This window comes from Salmo trutta, chromosome 5 (assembly GCF_901001165.1).
Source record: "Salmo trutta chromosome 5, fSalTru1.1, whole genome shotgun sequence".
In the NCBI taxonomy this organism is placed as follows: Eukaryota; Metazoa; Chordata; class Actinopteri; order Salmoniformes; family Salmonidae; genus Salmo; species Salmo trutta.
In genome coordinates, this window is record NC_042961.1 from 55,957,867 (window position 1) to 55,973,135 (window position 15,269).

Genomic DNA, 15,269 nt, shown 5'->3' on the forward strand with positions numbered 1-15,269 from the left:
CACTACTACAGTAGTAAGTTACTGCTTCACATTTTGTGGGGACTTTGGTTTAAAATTACTAAAACTAACTACGCTGTCGTTTTTCCAGTTATTGCAGTGAATTTGACCTTTGACCAATAACCAGAGTTCACCCCTCCAGGACCAGAGTTGATCTCTCCCAGGGGAGTCAGGTGGTATGAGGCCTGGAACGTACCATGAGGAGGGAGGGGAGGGAGCTGGAGGAGGAGAGACGACCTGGAGTATTCCACTGTTGTATGAGAGTAGACTGTTAGGGGTTGAAGAGCTGTCTACTGCTGTTCTCTCTTCCTGAGGGAATCTTCTAGAACAACTTTATACACTCTGCTGTGTTAGGGGTTGAAAAGCCATCTACTGCTGTTCTCTCTTCCTGAGGGAATCTTCTAGAACAACTTTATACACTCTACTACTCTCACATTCTATAGTTAGGCCTAAACAGATACACACACCATGTACTGACGTGTGACATACTGACTGTTGACTTCTATCTCAGTCTATGACGTTAAACTGAAGCAGGAGATCTCCCACTCTAAAACATCATTCCTTTTCCAGACTGGGGTGAGCTACTTTCCTACATCTTCCATATTCATGAGCTTATCAACATTCCATTGCTCTAATCTACCTCAGGACGTACTGCTGTGACATCACAAGGACGACACGATCTACAGTAGGAATGGACAGGTGGGCTCTTCTTTAACGCAACCCTGTTACCACACCGTCTGCTGTTCATAACAAGCTCACCTTGGTGCTACGGCGGGTGACGGACTGGAGGAGGAGGAGGAAGAGGAGGAAGAGGAGGAGGGTATAGTAGCGGCGGAGGATAGAGAACACACACACACACAGGCCCAGCAGAGACGGCGAAGGGCAGTAGTTAGCAGGGCAGAGAGGCAGAAACACACAGGGTTAATATTAGTCAAAACACACTGATATATCCCTCTCCGGCTGGACTGCTGTCTGTTACTGAATTCCCGGTAATCACTTAAAGGAAAACTCCACCCAAAAACTCTTAGTATTTGCTTCATTACTTCATTGTTGACATACAGAAATACAGCCGGTTTGACGCATTGTGCATCATATGATGCAACTTACCGGCTGTATTTCTGTATTTTGAAAGTTACATATCTTGAAAACGTAATTGCTGTCCTGCAAAACATTTTTGAACTATATCAACTAATCAAACAAACACCAAAAGAGAGTTTTTGGGTGGAATTTTTCTTTAAGTCTTTATGCAAGTATGAAGTTTGTGCTGATAACCACAACTTTTAAAAACTGAGGTGACGTACTGTAGTTAATATATAAGTGGGTGAAGTTGATGTTAAAAAGAATATAACATGACTTAAAATAAGTCAACAACAACAAAAAAAACCAGGTGAAGTCGAGGCAAAAACAAGACGCATCACAATGCAGGCAAGAATACACTTGAGTCTGAAAAAAATATATACACATTTAGGAGCATGATGTTCCATGTTCTGGCTATTAGGTTCATTTTATATTTATTTATTTATATATATATATAAATAAAATGAACCTAACAGCCAGAACATGGAACATCATGCTCCTAAATGTGTCATGGAACCAAAGTGAAAATGCAACAAAAATGTACGGTGACATGAAACACCCATGTGATCCATTAGCAGTACACAGTCCAAAAGACGAACTACAGAAAAGCTATGACAGGCCAAAAATATTACCCTGAAGAGCCTAATTCAAAAGAAAACGTGACAAGCAAACAACCACCGTGGCAAAGTAGGTGAGCATAGTTTTAAATATCTATACCTTCTTGGAAATGGGCGTCTGTAATGGTATTTGGGGGAAAAGGAGAGAGGGATAGAGAGAAGTAGATAAGAGGGAAGAGGTCAGGTAGGTCACTTGGAGCGAGAGAAAAGGAGAGGAGAGGGATGGAAATCGCTCGGAAACAAAGGTCTGTATTTTTACTGTACCTGTTTGACTGATTTTGGAATCTCAGGCATGTCTGAAGATAAAAACAGAAAGAACAGATATGTTATTATAAACACACACATAAACCATTTATAAAATACTTCGAAACCCTTTAGAATTACTTTAAGTGGACCGTAATATAAAGTGTTACAGTAGCTAGGTTTCCATCCGATTGGCAACAGATTATCATGCAAATATTCTATATCTGCTTATCAACAATACGCGCATTTCCCAACCAAAGACGAGTTTCCATCAAATGGACTTGTTGGGGATTAAAAGGCTGTGGGTGATGACATAGTGCACATAACATTTACTTCTGCGCTTTAATTCCCGTGTAGTGAATAAAAAAGTTAAATGGTTTTCCATCGCATTTTCAACTCTACTGATGGTTCTCTCATTCAAAACAAAAAAAGGCATTATATAGTGAGTGTGCCCAGTCTAGTATTGACACGTGCTCCTTAGCCAATGATGAGATTATTATGGATATGGAATGGAAAGATGCATCACAAGGTCACCACCTTGCCCTTTCACCACCCTGTGAAGTTCATCACTTATTTCATCTGTAGTCTAATGAACTGCATGGTTTCCCAGCGAGTCGTAGTGGGAGGACCACACAACATGTCATCGCGTGACTCCAAGTTCACTTCCATATGATGGTTATTATATCAATATTTGTGCATCTTAAGCGTTTCTGCAGACAATTCTCTCAATGATTTTTACCGACACAAAAAGATCCCACCTTGTCTAGCGTATTTAGTTTTGTGGACATTTGGAAAGTGAACTGACACATTTTCTGTTTCCATCAGGCCTGTCATGACATTTTTTATCCAACATGTACTTTACTCGCATAAAAAGGTTGGATGGAAACCTGGTTAGTGTTGTCTTTATGATTGCAGCCTAAAGATCAGTGCCATGTTATCCAGGGTTGGGGAGAATTTCAATTCAGGAAGTAAACAGAAATTTCTAAAAATTCTCCTCATAGAGAAGCATTGAGGACAATTAGAATTTCAGTTTACTTACTGAATTGACTGAATTGAAATGAAATTAACCCCAATGCTATCTGAGGCCATGTAAATGAAGGCTACAGCTTTGTTATTCTGCTCACCTTTCTGCTTGGACAGGAACTTGGCAGTGGACGACTCTGGGATGTCTGGAGAGGTGACACCATCTTCCACTAGCTGGATCTGATAAGGAGAGAGGGAGACAAGTTCAATACACCAGTCTATTACTCTTCCACAATGTGTGTGTCACAGTTAGAGAGAGTGTATGTGTGTGTGTCACAGTTAGAGAGAGTGTCTATGGTATGGCGTATTAGCTTAGTTACCTGGGACTGGCGCACAAAGATGCCGCAGTTCTCGTCACATTGGAAGTATCTCTTCCCCTGGACCGTGCCATCATTCTTGCCCTTGGGCTCGTCCAGGATCACACCCACCCACTTGCCTGTGGCAAAGAGTGTGGCGCCCACATACGCCACCGTGCCACGCTGGCCCTTACCGATCACCTCCACCACCGAGCCCACCTTGGCAGGCTTGCCTCCCCCATCCGCACTCATCTTGCTCAGGAGGGGGCTGCCGGAGATCTGGGGTGTGGGGGTGGAGAGAGAGAACATAGTTTAGGACAGAGGACCTTGTGACTGCTGTTGACACTGCCGGTGTTAGTCTACAGCCTCACCTCGGTTTGATTTTGTTGTGATCTTTGCACTTCTCTGTGTGCCTGGAAATCTTTCATTTATCCACAGACAAGAAACAATGACAACTGAGTTCTTGGTGAGATCTAAGATAAAACATTTGAACATCGGATATTCCACAACAACAAAGTGAAGCATGCAAACATGTTTTTATTGATGACAACATTCCATGCCATCAACTCGGCCATCAGACTCGCCACCAATGCTCCTTATAGGACACATCACTGACCTCTATACTCCTCTGTAAACTGGTCATCTCTGTAAACTGGTCGCAAGACCACTGGTTGATGGTTATTTATAAAACCCTCTTAGGCCTCACTCCCCCTATCTGAGATATCTACTGTAGCCCTCCTCCTCCACATACAACACCCATTCTGCCAGTCACATTTTGTTAAAGGTTCCCAAAGCACACACATCCCTGGGTCGCTCCTCTTTTCAGTTAGCAACTGGAACGAGCTGCAACAAACACTCAAACTGGACAGTTTTGTCTCCATCTCTTCATTCAAAGACTTACTCATGGACACTCTTATTGACAGTTGTGGCTGCTTTGCGTGATGCATTGTTGTCTCTACCTTCTTGCCCTTGGTGCTGTTGTCTGTGCCCAATAATGTTTGTATCATGTTTTGTGCTGCTACCATGTTGTGTTGCTACCATGTTGTTGTCATATGGTGTTGCTGCCATGCTGTGTTGTCATGTGTTGCTGCCATGCTGTGTTGTTGCCATGCTGTGTTGTTGTCTTAGGTCTCTCTTTATGTACTGTTGTGCGTTTTGTCATATATTTGTATTTTTAATCCCAGCCCCAGTCCCCGCGGGAGGCATTTTGCCTTTTGGTAGGCCGACATTGTAAATAAGAATTTGTTCTTAACTGACTTGCCTAGTTAAATAACTAGGACTAATTGGCCATTAAGGCAATTAGGACTAGTTCACAGACTGACAGAAAAAAGCTGAGAGGGAAAAGGGCTGATATAGGCCTATTCCACAACAAGTACTAGAAACAAACAACATATTGATGATATATCAATTAGGTCTAGTTCCCTCTTCTGGATGTCAACTAGCTGACTCTTCACTGGCTAGGCCATATAGACACACAGCCAGCTGACTCATGCTAGCTAGGCCACAGACAGCCTGAGGACAGAGCAGTCACACACCCAGTCATATGGTTACAGCAGACTGTAACCATTACTGCCGGTAGACACACAGACAGTACCGCTCACAGTCTACCCACACTGAGGAAATCTTTGAGAAATGGTCAAAAATGGGCCATGGAGGAACATGGCAAACATTATATGTGGGTCTTCAGGGAGGCAATGCCATGTGAGAGGAGACCAGATTAGCTGTAGCTAGCCTAATAGATATAGTCCGAAAGGCAGACAACTGGGAGGAGTAGCCGGGATCATGGCAGGAATGGTGTTAGTCAGAAACTAGAAACAAAAGAAGTAGAAACTGAGCTCTTATGTCATAACACCGGAACATCCAGGAAATGCCATTGGAATAGTCTACCCTTCCTTCCTAACCGTGACTTCTTCAGCTGAAGCGGTGAACAGATCATGGAGCCACAACATGTTATTTCATCATCATCACCGAAATCATCATCTTCAGCACCGTGCTGCATGGCCTGCATTGTGAGTATACACATATTTATCTTAATTTCTTTGCCAGCAGAATCAACAAGAAAACTGCTCTTGATACAGTTCTGTTTTCCAATGTGGCACCACTAAAAATGGTTGACGCAAGTATAAAATCAAAAGTAGCCTATAGACAATCACTAGCCTTGGGTAAAATAACTGACTGTTGCTGTTTGTCCGTTCAATCAAATCAACTCATATGTAGGAACTCGTTTAGTCTTAGACAGAATATCAGATAGGACTCACCAAGCTACCCCGGCCCATTGCCAGGACGGCCACGGAATGCCGCCTGCGCATTCCAGCCATATTGACTTGTTGCCTTATTTATCCGCAAAATAACAACAGTATCAAACAGTGTAAGCTTTTCCATCTATCCTCCTAGCTTCTCTCACTATCCTTCTGAGAGGAAGTGTTTGTGACAGAGACAAGAGAGGAGTGAGGAGAGGAGGGTCTCTGGCAGGGGAAGCTATTAGTGATGCTTCACCTTCAGCAACCATCACAACTCTAAGTGAGCTTGCGTACTTCTCCCGAATCCCAGCAAGTACGCAATAACATTGTAGTCTCCAGCTGTAGCAGCTAGATTATGGGAAAACAGAAAATAATCTTGCCATAACAATACCTGACAAGACACTAGTAGGGCCTGATATGGACTTGTACTGAAAGAAGAACATCACTCAGTGAGAAAGGGTGTGTTTCTGATTATGCTCATATCAGCACTTGACTGTCACCAATAGAAATGATCATCCTCCTTTTCAGGACTATCTACTTCAGAGGTTGTCAGTGTCATCTTGCCCTGTAAGATCAGGTGAAAGTGTCATCCAGCACAAACATTATGACAGTTGGCAAGCTAAAATAGCTAGCTAGCCAACCAGGTTAGGTGGTTAACGTTTGCCAACTAACTTAGTTAGCTAACGCTAGTTGGTTACTAAACTAGCTAACTGTGGTGTGTTCCGCGTCAGTCAAAAAATCTGATTGTAATGTTAGCTAACGTTAGGTAGCTCGAGCAAACAAATTAGCTAGCTAACTACTCTGAAAAATTTATATTCATACAGTTTTCCCATAGAAAGAAGCAGTGACGGTGGCGAGTTAACGTTAACTAAAATACTTTGCTAGCTAACGTTAAATCAACAATACATTTCATTGTAGCTAGTAACGCTAGCTAGCGAACGTTAGATTTCTAGCTAACGTTATACTAGATGCGAAGTGTTAGCCTAACAGTCAATAATCTTGAGAAGCTAGATAACGTTAGCAAACTTCTTCCACCTACCTGCAAATTGACAAAGTTAGGTTTGGTATGATGTTCCAAAATAACTTGTTGGTTAAACAGAAGAAAAATATACAAGTAAAGGTCAGTTAGCAAAATGCCCTATAATAAGCTATTATAAGAACCGTCCACCCACACCAACTTCCGGTGCTTTTTTTCTCATTATAAATCGTCCACTTCCGATTCTTCTGACAAAAGTGAAATTTGTATTAATTGGAATTACGTTACAGAAGTTCCAATAACAATGGCCAATACATAATACATTTCAAACATCAGTACACGATATCACATAAACAAACGAATATATTCCAAGCGCCCACACCTGTTGGATTGATGGATAACTATGTGTACTGACAATCCAAGGTGGTGAGTAGAACTACACAGGTCAGCTATAGAATATAAAGTAACTCAACTTCTAAATAAATGTTGTTAAACTTCCTTTTCGCGTTTTATATACAAATGTGAGGCATGTCTAGAAGTAAAAATAAGTGTCTGAAATCGCTAGCAACGTGAACAAACATCAAAAACATTTGCAATCAGTGTTTGGCGCGAGATATGGTGAGTGACGGTTGTTACTAGTTATAGACAGCCACAAAGTCTAAATTTGGTATATCGTATAAATTAATGGAAAAAAATATTTGCGTTTTAGTCTTAATTTAAGGTTAGCAGTGTGGTTATGGTTAGGTTTAAAATAACATTTTAAGAAGATACCTTATATAAATCGGTGGGGTTTCTTATTTTGTGGCTGTGGTAACTAGTGACGACCTAGAGTGACGCGCTCAACTAGCAATGCGCAAAACGTTTATATAGAAACAAAACTGATTCAAATATTTGTACTGTTTTTCCACTCACATAAGCTCAGTAGACAAAAGGTTCCGAAATGGTTATTCAACTGTTCCCATAGGAGAAGCATTTTTGGTTCCTGGCAGAACCCTTTTGTGTTCCATGAACAACCATCTGTAGAAAGGCCTCTATATGGAACCCAAAAGGGTTCAACCTGGAACCAAAAGGTTTTTCAAATGGTTCTCCCATGGGTACATTATTTGAGATTTTGGTTTACAGGTATCAAAAATCGAATACACATTTTTTTGGCACATTCTTGTAAACAACAGGTGTAGACTAAAAGCTTACGGCCCTTCCCAACAATGCAGAAAGAAAAGATAGAGAAATAACAACACAAGGAGTAAATACACAACGAGTAACTATAATTTCGCTATATCCACAGGGTAAGTACCGAGTCGATGTGCAGGGGTAGGAGGTAATTCAGCAACAGGATAGATATTAAACATTAGTAGCAGAGTATGTGATGAGTCAAAAGAGTTAGTGCAAAAAGGGTCAATGCAGATAGCTATTTGGGTAACTAATTAACTATCTGGACTAACTATTAAATAGTTACCCAAATAGCAGTCTTATGGCTTGGGGGTAAAAGCTGTTCAGGGTCCTGTTGGTTCCAGACTTGGTGCATCAGTACTGATTGCTGTGCAGTAACAGAGAGAACAGTCTATGACTTGGGTGGTATAGAGGTCCTGGATGGCAGGGAGCTCGGCCCCAGTTATCTACTGGGCCGTACGCACTACCCTCTGTAGCGCCTGGTCAGAAGCCGAGCAGTTGCCAGTTGCCAAGATGCTCTCAATGGTGCAGCTGTAGAACCTTTTGAGGATCTGATGGCCAATGACTAATCTTTTCAGCCTCCTGAGGGGGAAGAGGCGTTCTCAGTCGTGGGTGAAGAGGGAGTACAGGAGGGGAATACGCACGCATCTCTGAGGGCCCCTGTATTGAGGGTCAGCGTGGTGAATGTGTTGTTTCAGGTGGTGGCTGCCCGTCAGGAAGTCCAGGACCCAGGTGCAGAGGGAGGTGTTCCCAGGTCCTGAACTTAGTGATGAGCTTGGAGGGCACTATGGTGTTGAACACTGAGCTATAGTCAATTAACAGCATTCTCACATAGGTGTTCCTTTTGTCCAGGTGGGAAAGGGCAGTGTTGAGTGTAATAGAGATTGCATCATCTGTGGATCTGTTTGGAGCGGTATGCGAATTGGAGTGGGTCTAGGGTTTCTGGGATAATGGTGTTGATATAAGCCATGACCAGCCTTTCAAAGCATTTCATGGTTACATATGTGAGTGCTATGGGGTGATAGTAATTTAGACAGGTTAACTTGGCGTCCTGTTCAGGGGGTTTACTTGTACATCAAGCTGTCTCACGCTACAGAAAAAGGAGATGGGCTCCTGCTCCTATGAGACGTTCCGGCTCGCACACGTTAAGGCTTGTGCAAGGCTGCTTACTTACCTTCACTTTCTTGGGCACAGGGACTATGTTGGTCTGCTTGAAACATGTAGGTATTACAGACTGGGTCAGGGAGAGGTTGAAAATGTCAGCGAAGACACTTGCCAGCTGGTTAGCGCATGCTCTGAGTACACGTCCTGGTAATCTGTCTGGCTCTGTGGCCTTGTGAATGTTAACTTGTTTTAAAGGTCTTTCTCATATCGGCTACGGAGAGCGAGATCACACAGTCGTCCAGAACAGCTGGCGCTCTCATGCATGGTTCAGTGTTGCTTGCCTCGACGCATAGTTGTGGTAGTCAACATAGATTACTCAGATGGAAAAGATATTCAGAGCCTTTTTATTCAATGGTTTGGTAGGCTATCTTAGATGGTTGGCTGTTAAAAGGCTCTCTATGATGAAAAGAGAACTATGAATGTTAGAGCTTGCCTGCACAAATAAAAATACCCCTTATGGAACAGCGGGGACTGTGAAGAGATACACAGGAACAGACACACGCATACGCACACACACGCAAGCACACGCACTCCACACACACGAACGTTGTAACATTGTTGTATGGTGGTATTATACATTTTGTATTGTAGTGGTGTAATAATGTTATATGATGTATTGTTTTTATCTTTTATTTTATGTGTGACGTAAGTGCCTTAATGTGTTTGGACCCCAGGAAGAGTAGCTGTTGCCTTGGCCTAACCCTAGTACTTGGCAGCTAATGGGGATCCCTAATAAATACATCAAATTAAAATACAAAAATAAATACTTTGTAAAGGGCTGACAAAATACTTTTTATAGGTGGCTTATGTTTAGAGCTTCAACCTCAGGATAAGACTAAAATCATAAAATAAAAATGTGTACTTATCCCATCCCAAAACCTACATAGCATGATGGTTTTAACATGCCTTTCAGTCCAACAATTATATAACCATCTGGCTGTGGAGACTGTAGTCAGGAAGGAGGGAAGGCAGCAGCCCAGATCTATGTGAGAAATGTGAGGGAGAAAAAAAGAGACTGTCTGGGTGTCTGTAGCTCAGCTGTAGTGCAAATTCACTTTATGCAACAGTGTAACCAACCTTCCATCTGAAGTACCATCTGAAGCATTCCACCGCATAAACAAAACGTTGAGCTCTCAGCTCTCTGAGAACTAGCGAGAGACAGACTGAGAAAAGCGGCTTACTTTGTGGCACACAGTGGCAGTGAATATTGTTTTGCCTACTGTTTTTTCTCACTCTAAGACGATAGCATACCCGATGACGAAAACCAAATAGACCTATAAACAGAATAAGTGTAATTTATAATAAATCATTGTAGTTTGGACAACAGTTTCCTGTGTGCGCCTGCGCTTTGATGGAATTAGCGTGGGGCTGTGCGGAGATGGCCAATCACATCACAGACGAGGTTGGCTACCGTAACCCACCAACCGGGCCTGCTGGGAGGCGCTTGGCTAGAGCGCAGCTTTGGGTGAGCTGGGACAGACCGACAATCAGAGAGTGTGACGAGCAGTAAGTTAACCGTGTCACCGTCGTCGCTGTTCCTTCCCAGCAAGGTAAGAGTTATATTGACTGGCATTACTTGAATGAATTATCTTATTACTGAGATTAAATAGTTGATGTGATACTATTTGGTGAATGCTTAAAATCCCTCTGAGTTACATGAAGTGGCAAGAGTACGGAGCTCGATAGAGCGACATAACGTCGCTTGACAGGACACTTGTATGGGATCAATATCAAATGTATTGTGAACACACAGCATGCATTTTGTATTCGTGTATCATGATCTGTACAAATAAGTACCAATCCACAAATGTAAATCACTTTCCACAAACAAACACCTTTTGATTTGTGTTAGTAAATCGATATATTGTATTCGAATGTTTTTATAACTGCAGATATGCATGTCATTTCCAAGGGCCATAAGTAAAATGACTGCCATAAATATTTGCACATAGGAGAGAGATGCGCAAACATGACAGATATGGCCAACCTGCAACTCCATGTTTGGAAACGCTTAGGTCACCTGACCATGGAAAAAATATTCTCACGCGTAGAAAGCGATTTGAATTCGTAGAAAAAGTTTTGTACCCGTAAAAAGCGATTTCTATAAATCGCTGACAGCTTCTCGTTCAGCCGTGTTGATCCCTGCAGAAATTATAATATGGTAACCATGATATGTGTAACCATAGTATGTCCAACATAAATAATCGAAACACTAGCCCACTCTATATTTGCAACACTATTGCGGCGTACACCCGTTCATCGCCCAAATAGTTCATTTAGCTGGCCAGTGTGATAGCGCCACTAAATGTGAAGGATATGTCATACATTGTAAGTGATAATATTATAATCCATCCGCTGTCTCATGTTGCACAGACGATGAGAAATAAGTGTTCCTGAGGCATCTAACCGTTTCCCCAGGAGAGGCATGCAAAAGTTAGGTTATGGGATCAGACAATCAACACAGCTGCCAACACTCCCCAGTCCCAGCTGTGGCATTCTATTACCCTTATGTGAGAACTTTTTTCAACGACCTCAAATCGCTTTCTACGCGAAATAACTTTTGGCCTTTTTCTTGTCGTCAAATCCCTGCCAAAAATCAGGTGACCTAGGCGCTTCCAAACATGGAGTTGTAGGTTTGCCATATCTGTCACGTTTGCGCATATCTCTCCAATGTGCAAACCTTTATGGCAGTCATTTTACTTAAGGCCCTTGGATATGACCTGCATATCTGCAATTATGAAAACATTCAAATGCAATATGTCGATTTACAAATACAAATCAAAAGGTGTTTGTTTGTGGATAGTGAATTGCATTTGTGGATAGTGATTTACATTTGTGGGTTGGTACTTATTTGTACCGATCATGATACACGAATACAAAATGGATGCTGTGTGTGTTCGCAATACATTTAGCATGATATTGATCCCATACACTTGGGGCTTGTTGGTGACAGTTGCAAATGCACGTTTACATTTTATTTTATAGCCTAATTGAACAAAATAGTTTAGTTGCCTTTTTCGGCTTTAACTGCCGCGCAAAGACTACAACTTTATCCAATGCTCCGTTGGATTTATTGCAGAAAAAACAGCATACATACAAGAGGTATACAAACAGACAATGATAACATATGCTAGGGGTTACAACAAATGACAGATTATACAAATACCTTAAAATACACACGTATTGATTTCTTATTAGAATAATGTACTGCTCAAATGTCTTAAATGTACTGCTCAAAATCCTCATAGAAAACATGGAAGAGTGTTTTTTTTATTAGTCAATTTACATTCATGAATATTACATTTTTCTATTAGCACAATTAGATTTGAGGTGAAATTGTTTTTCTTCATCATTATTATAGTTAAGGAAACCGAGCAGCACATTCTCCCATAGAAAAACAAAAGTCATCAAGAATAATACCATTTATAAAACTATGAATATCTTGCCATCATTTCTTTACAAGTAGACAATGCCAAAATAAATGCAAAACTGTTTCTGGATCCTCAACACAACTACAGTTAATGTATTTTTTCATTTTATTCAGGTAATTATTCACAGGGTAATACTTATGGATCATTCTGAAAGAGACCTCTTTGATCTTGTTAACAAGCAGGTATTTGTGTGGTAATAACCAGACTTTTTCCAAATAGATATTATTGACAAATGTATTCCAGTAAATTGTGACATTTAAAAATATATATTTTACCTTTTATTTAACTAGGCAAGTCAGTTAAGAACAAATTCTTATTTTCAATGACGGCCTAGGAACAGTGGGTTAACTGCCTTGTTCAGGGGCAGAACGACAGATTTGTACCTTGTCAGCTCGGGGATTCGAACTTGCAACCTTTCGGTTACTAGCCCAACACTCTAACCACCAGACTAACCTCTAGGCTACCCAGCCCCCCCATAATGAATCCCTTTGAAATAAAGCATGTATAGATGTGTTGTTCTGAGGGAGCAAGGAGAAACATATATTTTTCCTATTGGAGAGTCAACTGGATTAAGCGAGGGTAGGTCAAGAAGGTGAGGTCTGGTTACACCTCTGGAACGAGAGTTCCAGATGGAATAGCATCAAAGACTATGGCGAACTCTCTAGGTGTAACGGGGATATTGTAACGAGGTAAAAAAAAAATCCTCATATTGAGTAACAATCCTTCTGCATTAAAAAGTTGACTCACCAGCAGGATATGATTATTAAACCAGTTCTTAAAAACTAAAGACTTGTTTCTATACAAAATATCCGTATAGTTCCAAATGAAATACCTATGCGGGGAAAATTATGTTTATATAATTAACGACCACGCTAAGAATACTTGTCTATGAAAAGCAGATCATTTTGTAGGAATCTTATCAATATTATAGTTACAAAGAAACGTAAATTTAAGCCACTAAAACAGGAGAAGATGTAAGGAGGGATGCAATTCCAAATTGAAGTAGGATTCTGAAATGTTTAGCCCAATTTATCATAAAAGTATTTTTCAAAGTAGGAAAATCAAAAGAAATTGAGACCACAATATTCATATGTGTTCATAACGACAGATTTCCTAGTATAATGTGTGCGGTTTTTCCAGATGAAGTTGAAAAGCATCTGGTCAACTGCTTTACCTATTTTGTTGTCAAGATGTAGAGACTGGGCTGCATAAGTAAGTCTGGAGATATCTTCAGCTTTAGAAAGCAATACCCGACCTTTCAAGGATAAATCCCTCTGCAACCAATGGTTCAACTTCTTTTAGTTTTTTTCAATAATAGGTATGAAATTGAATGACTATCTTATCTTTCCTGTTGACCCTTACATATGGTAATCCCAAGGTATGTTACCTTTTCCTTGACTGGAATATTGCATATAGAGGGTATCACACAGTCTTTAACAGCATACAATTTACACTTATTAACGTGTGGGCAAAGACCAGATGCTTTGGGAAAAATATGTATTACATCGACTGCTCTAGGAATCTGGTCAGCATCTTTCAAAAAGATGGTGGTGTCATCTACAAGCTGACTTATGATAATATCTCTGTCAGCAATAGAGATCCCTTTTATATTGCTGGATTTAACAGAACATTTAAGAAGTTGGGTTGCAAGCAGGAAGAGGTAAGGCGAAATTGGGCAACCTTGCCTAATTCCTCTTTTCAAATCAAATCTAGGAGAAGTGCCATGCTTTCATTTAATGGAACTGTTCCCATTTATTATAAAGAGTTTCAATAGTACTACAAAATAATTCCCCAAAACCAAATTTCTCAAGGGAGAGAAATAGAAACTCATGTTCCACTGTATTGAAGGATTCATAAAAGTCTAAGAAGACAATCAAACTATCTTGGAAGATTAGATCAGAATAGTCAATAAGGTTTAACAGCAGTTGGATATTATTAGATATATGTCTATTCCTCATGAAGCCAGATTGAGTCTCTTCTATTATTGAGTCCAAAACTGCCTTCATTCTTTTATAGATGCTATAGATGCTAATATGTTGTAGTCGTTATTGAGAGGACAGATTGGACGGCAATTATCGAGGAGAAGCAAGTCTTTCTTGGACTTAGGTATTAATGTAATCAGACCTTGAGTCAAACTGGGAGGGAGAGCATTATTTGCAATGCTTTCAGAAAATACCTCCAACAGAAATGTGGCTAACTGTTGAGAAAAAGTTTTGTAAAACTCAGCAGATATACCACCAGTCCCAGGAGACTTATTATTTTTAAGGTGTTCAATAGAATAAATGATCTCTTCAACTATAATAGGGTCATCATAGTGTTTCCTCTCGGCCTCCCAAATTGATTTCACATCCCTTAGAGAGTAAAACAAAAAACGGAGTTGAGGACACCACAATACTTATAACTATGTAAAATCCTGTAGAAGTTGCAACTTAAGATCGAGATTAATTTGGGATCCTCTGTGATGAGAACATTAATATGTATTTGTTGAATTGTATTATTTTTAGAGTGGTGTTCTTCTAACCTGAGAAAATAAGATCCATTTCGTTCACCCTCCTCTCGCCACTTCTTCCTAGATCTGACAAAGGCTCCCTCTGCTTTCAGTTTATACATATCATCCAGCTTGTGTTGTAGCTCAAACAGAACAGATTAGTCCTCCTCTGAGAGACTTTCAACAGGCTTTTGAACAAGAGAGGTGATCTTTGTAATTACACTTTCTTCTTCAACTCTCCTTGTCTTGGCAAGAATACTCCCATATTTTCCAACCTCACAATTAAAAGCTCCCAGTTGTTACTGTATGAATTGTCATTTATAGCTTTGTTCCAGAAGTGTGTAATTAAATAGTTTATCTCCATCTTTACAAACTCATGTTTTAGTATAGAGCTCCTAAGCTTCCTGTAGGATGATCTCTCAAGGCCATTATCAGAGAGAATTTGTTTAATGTCAATTTAAATAGCTCTACCAATGCTCTGTTGACATATTACGTCACCACTTGTTCTCTATTGTCCGTGGAGAGGAATTCCTGTGGAGAGAGAGTT

The 15,269-nt window shown here is 40.5% G+C and overlaps 2 protein-coding genes and 1 long non-coding RNA gene across 16 annotated transcripts in view; 2 read left to right on the forward strand and 1 right to left on the reverse strand.

Moving 5' to 3' along the window:
* Positions 1-6,684, reverse strand: part of LOC115194589 (dynactin subunit 1) — a 32,227-nt gene extending 25,543 nt beyond the window's left edge. For 2 of the 11 annotated variants that reach the window (XM_029754414.1, XM_029754410.1), the window contains exons 1-7: positions 3,625-3,696; positions 3,278-3,532; positions 3,059-3,137; positions 1,956-1,987; positions 1,792-1,809; positions 757-780; positions 194-265 (exon numbers count right to left, since the gene is read on the reverse strand). In XM_029754414.1, coding sequence (XP_029610274.1) covers positions 194-265; positions 757-780; positions 1,792-1,809; positions 1,956-1,987; positions 3,059-3,137; positions 3,278-3,532; positions 3,625-3,681 — 537 coding nt within the window. In that variant the 5' untranslated portion in view covers positions 3,682-3,696. Of the gene's footprint in view, positions 1-193; positions 266-756; positions 781-1,791; positions 1,810-1,955; positions 1,988-3,058; positions 3,138-3,277; positions 3,533-3,624; positions 3,697-6,532 lie in introns of those variants that run through there. The other 9 variants (XM_029754418.1, XM_029754417.1, XM_029754412.1 and 6 more) reach the window with 9 other exon arrangements.
* The window catches only part of LOC115194590 (tudor domain-containing protein 7B), a 40,281-nt gene continuing 29,822 nt past the window's right edge, over positions 4,811-15,269 (forward strand). For 2 of the 4 annotated variants that reach the window (XM_029754425.1, XM_029754426.1), the window contains exon 1: positions 4,811-5,262. In XM_029754425.1, coding sequence (XP_029610285.1) covers positions 5,188-5,262 — 75 coding nt within the window. In that variant the 5' untranslated portion in view covers positions 4,811-5,187. Of the gene's footprint in view, positions 5,263-10,112; positions 10,354-15,269 lie in introns of those variants that run through there. The other 2 variants (XM_029754423.1, XM_029754424.1) reach the window with 2 other exon arrangements.
* LOC115194617 (uncharacterized) lies at positions 7,236-7,683 on the forward strand. The gene is made up of 2 exons (XR_003878415.1): positions 7,236-7,401; positions 7,540-7,683. It is a non-coding gene; the product is annotated as an uncharacterized LOC115194617 (long non-coding RNA).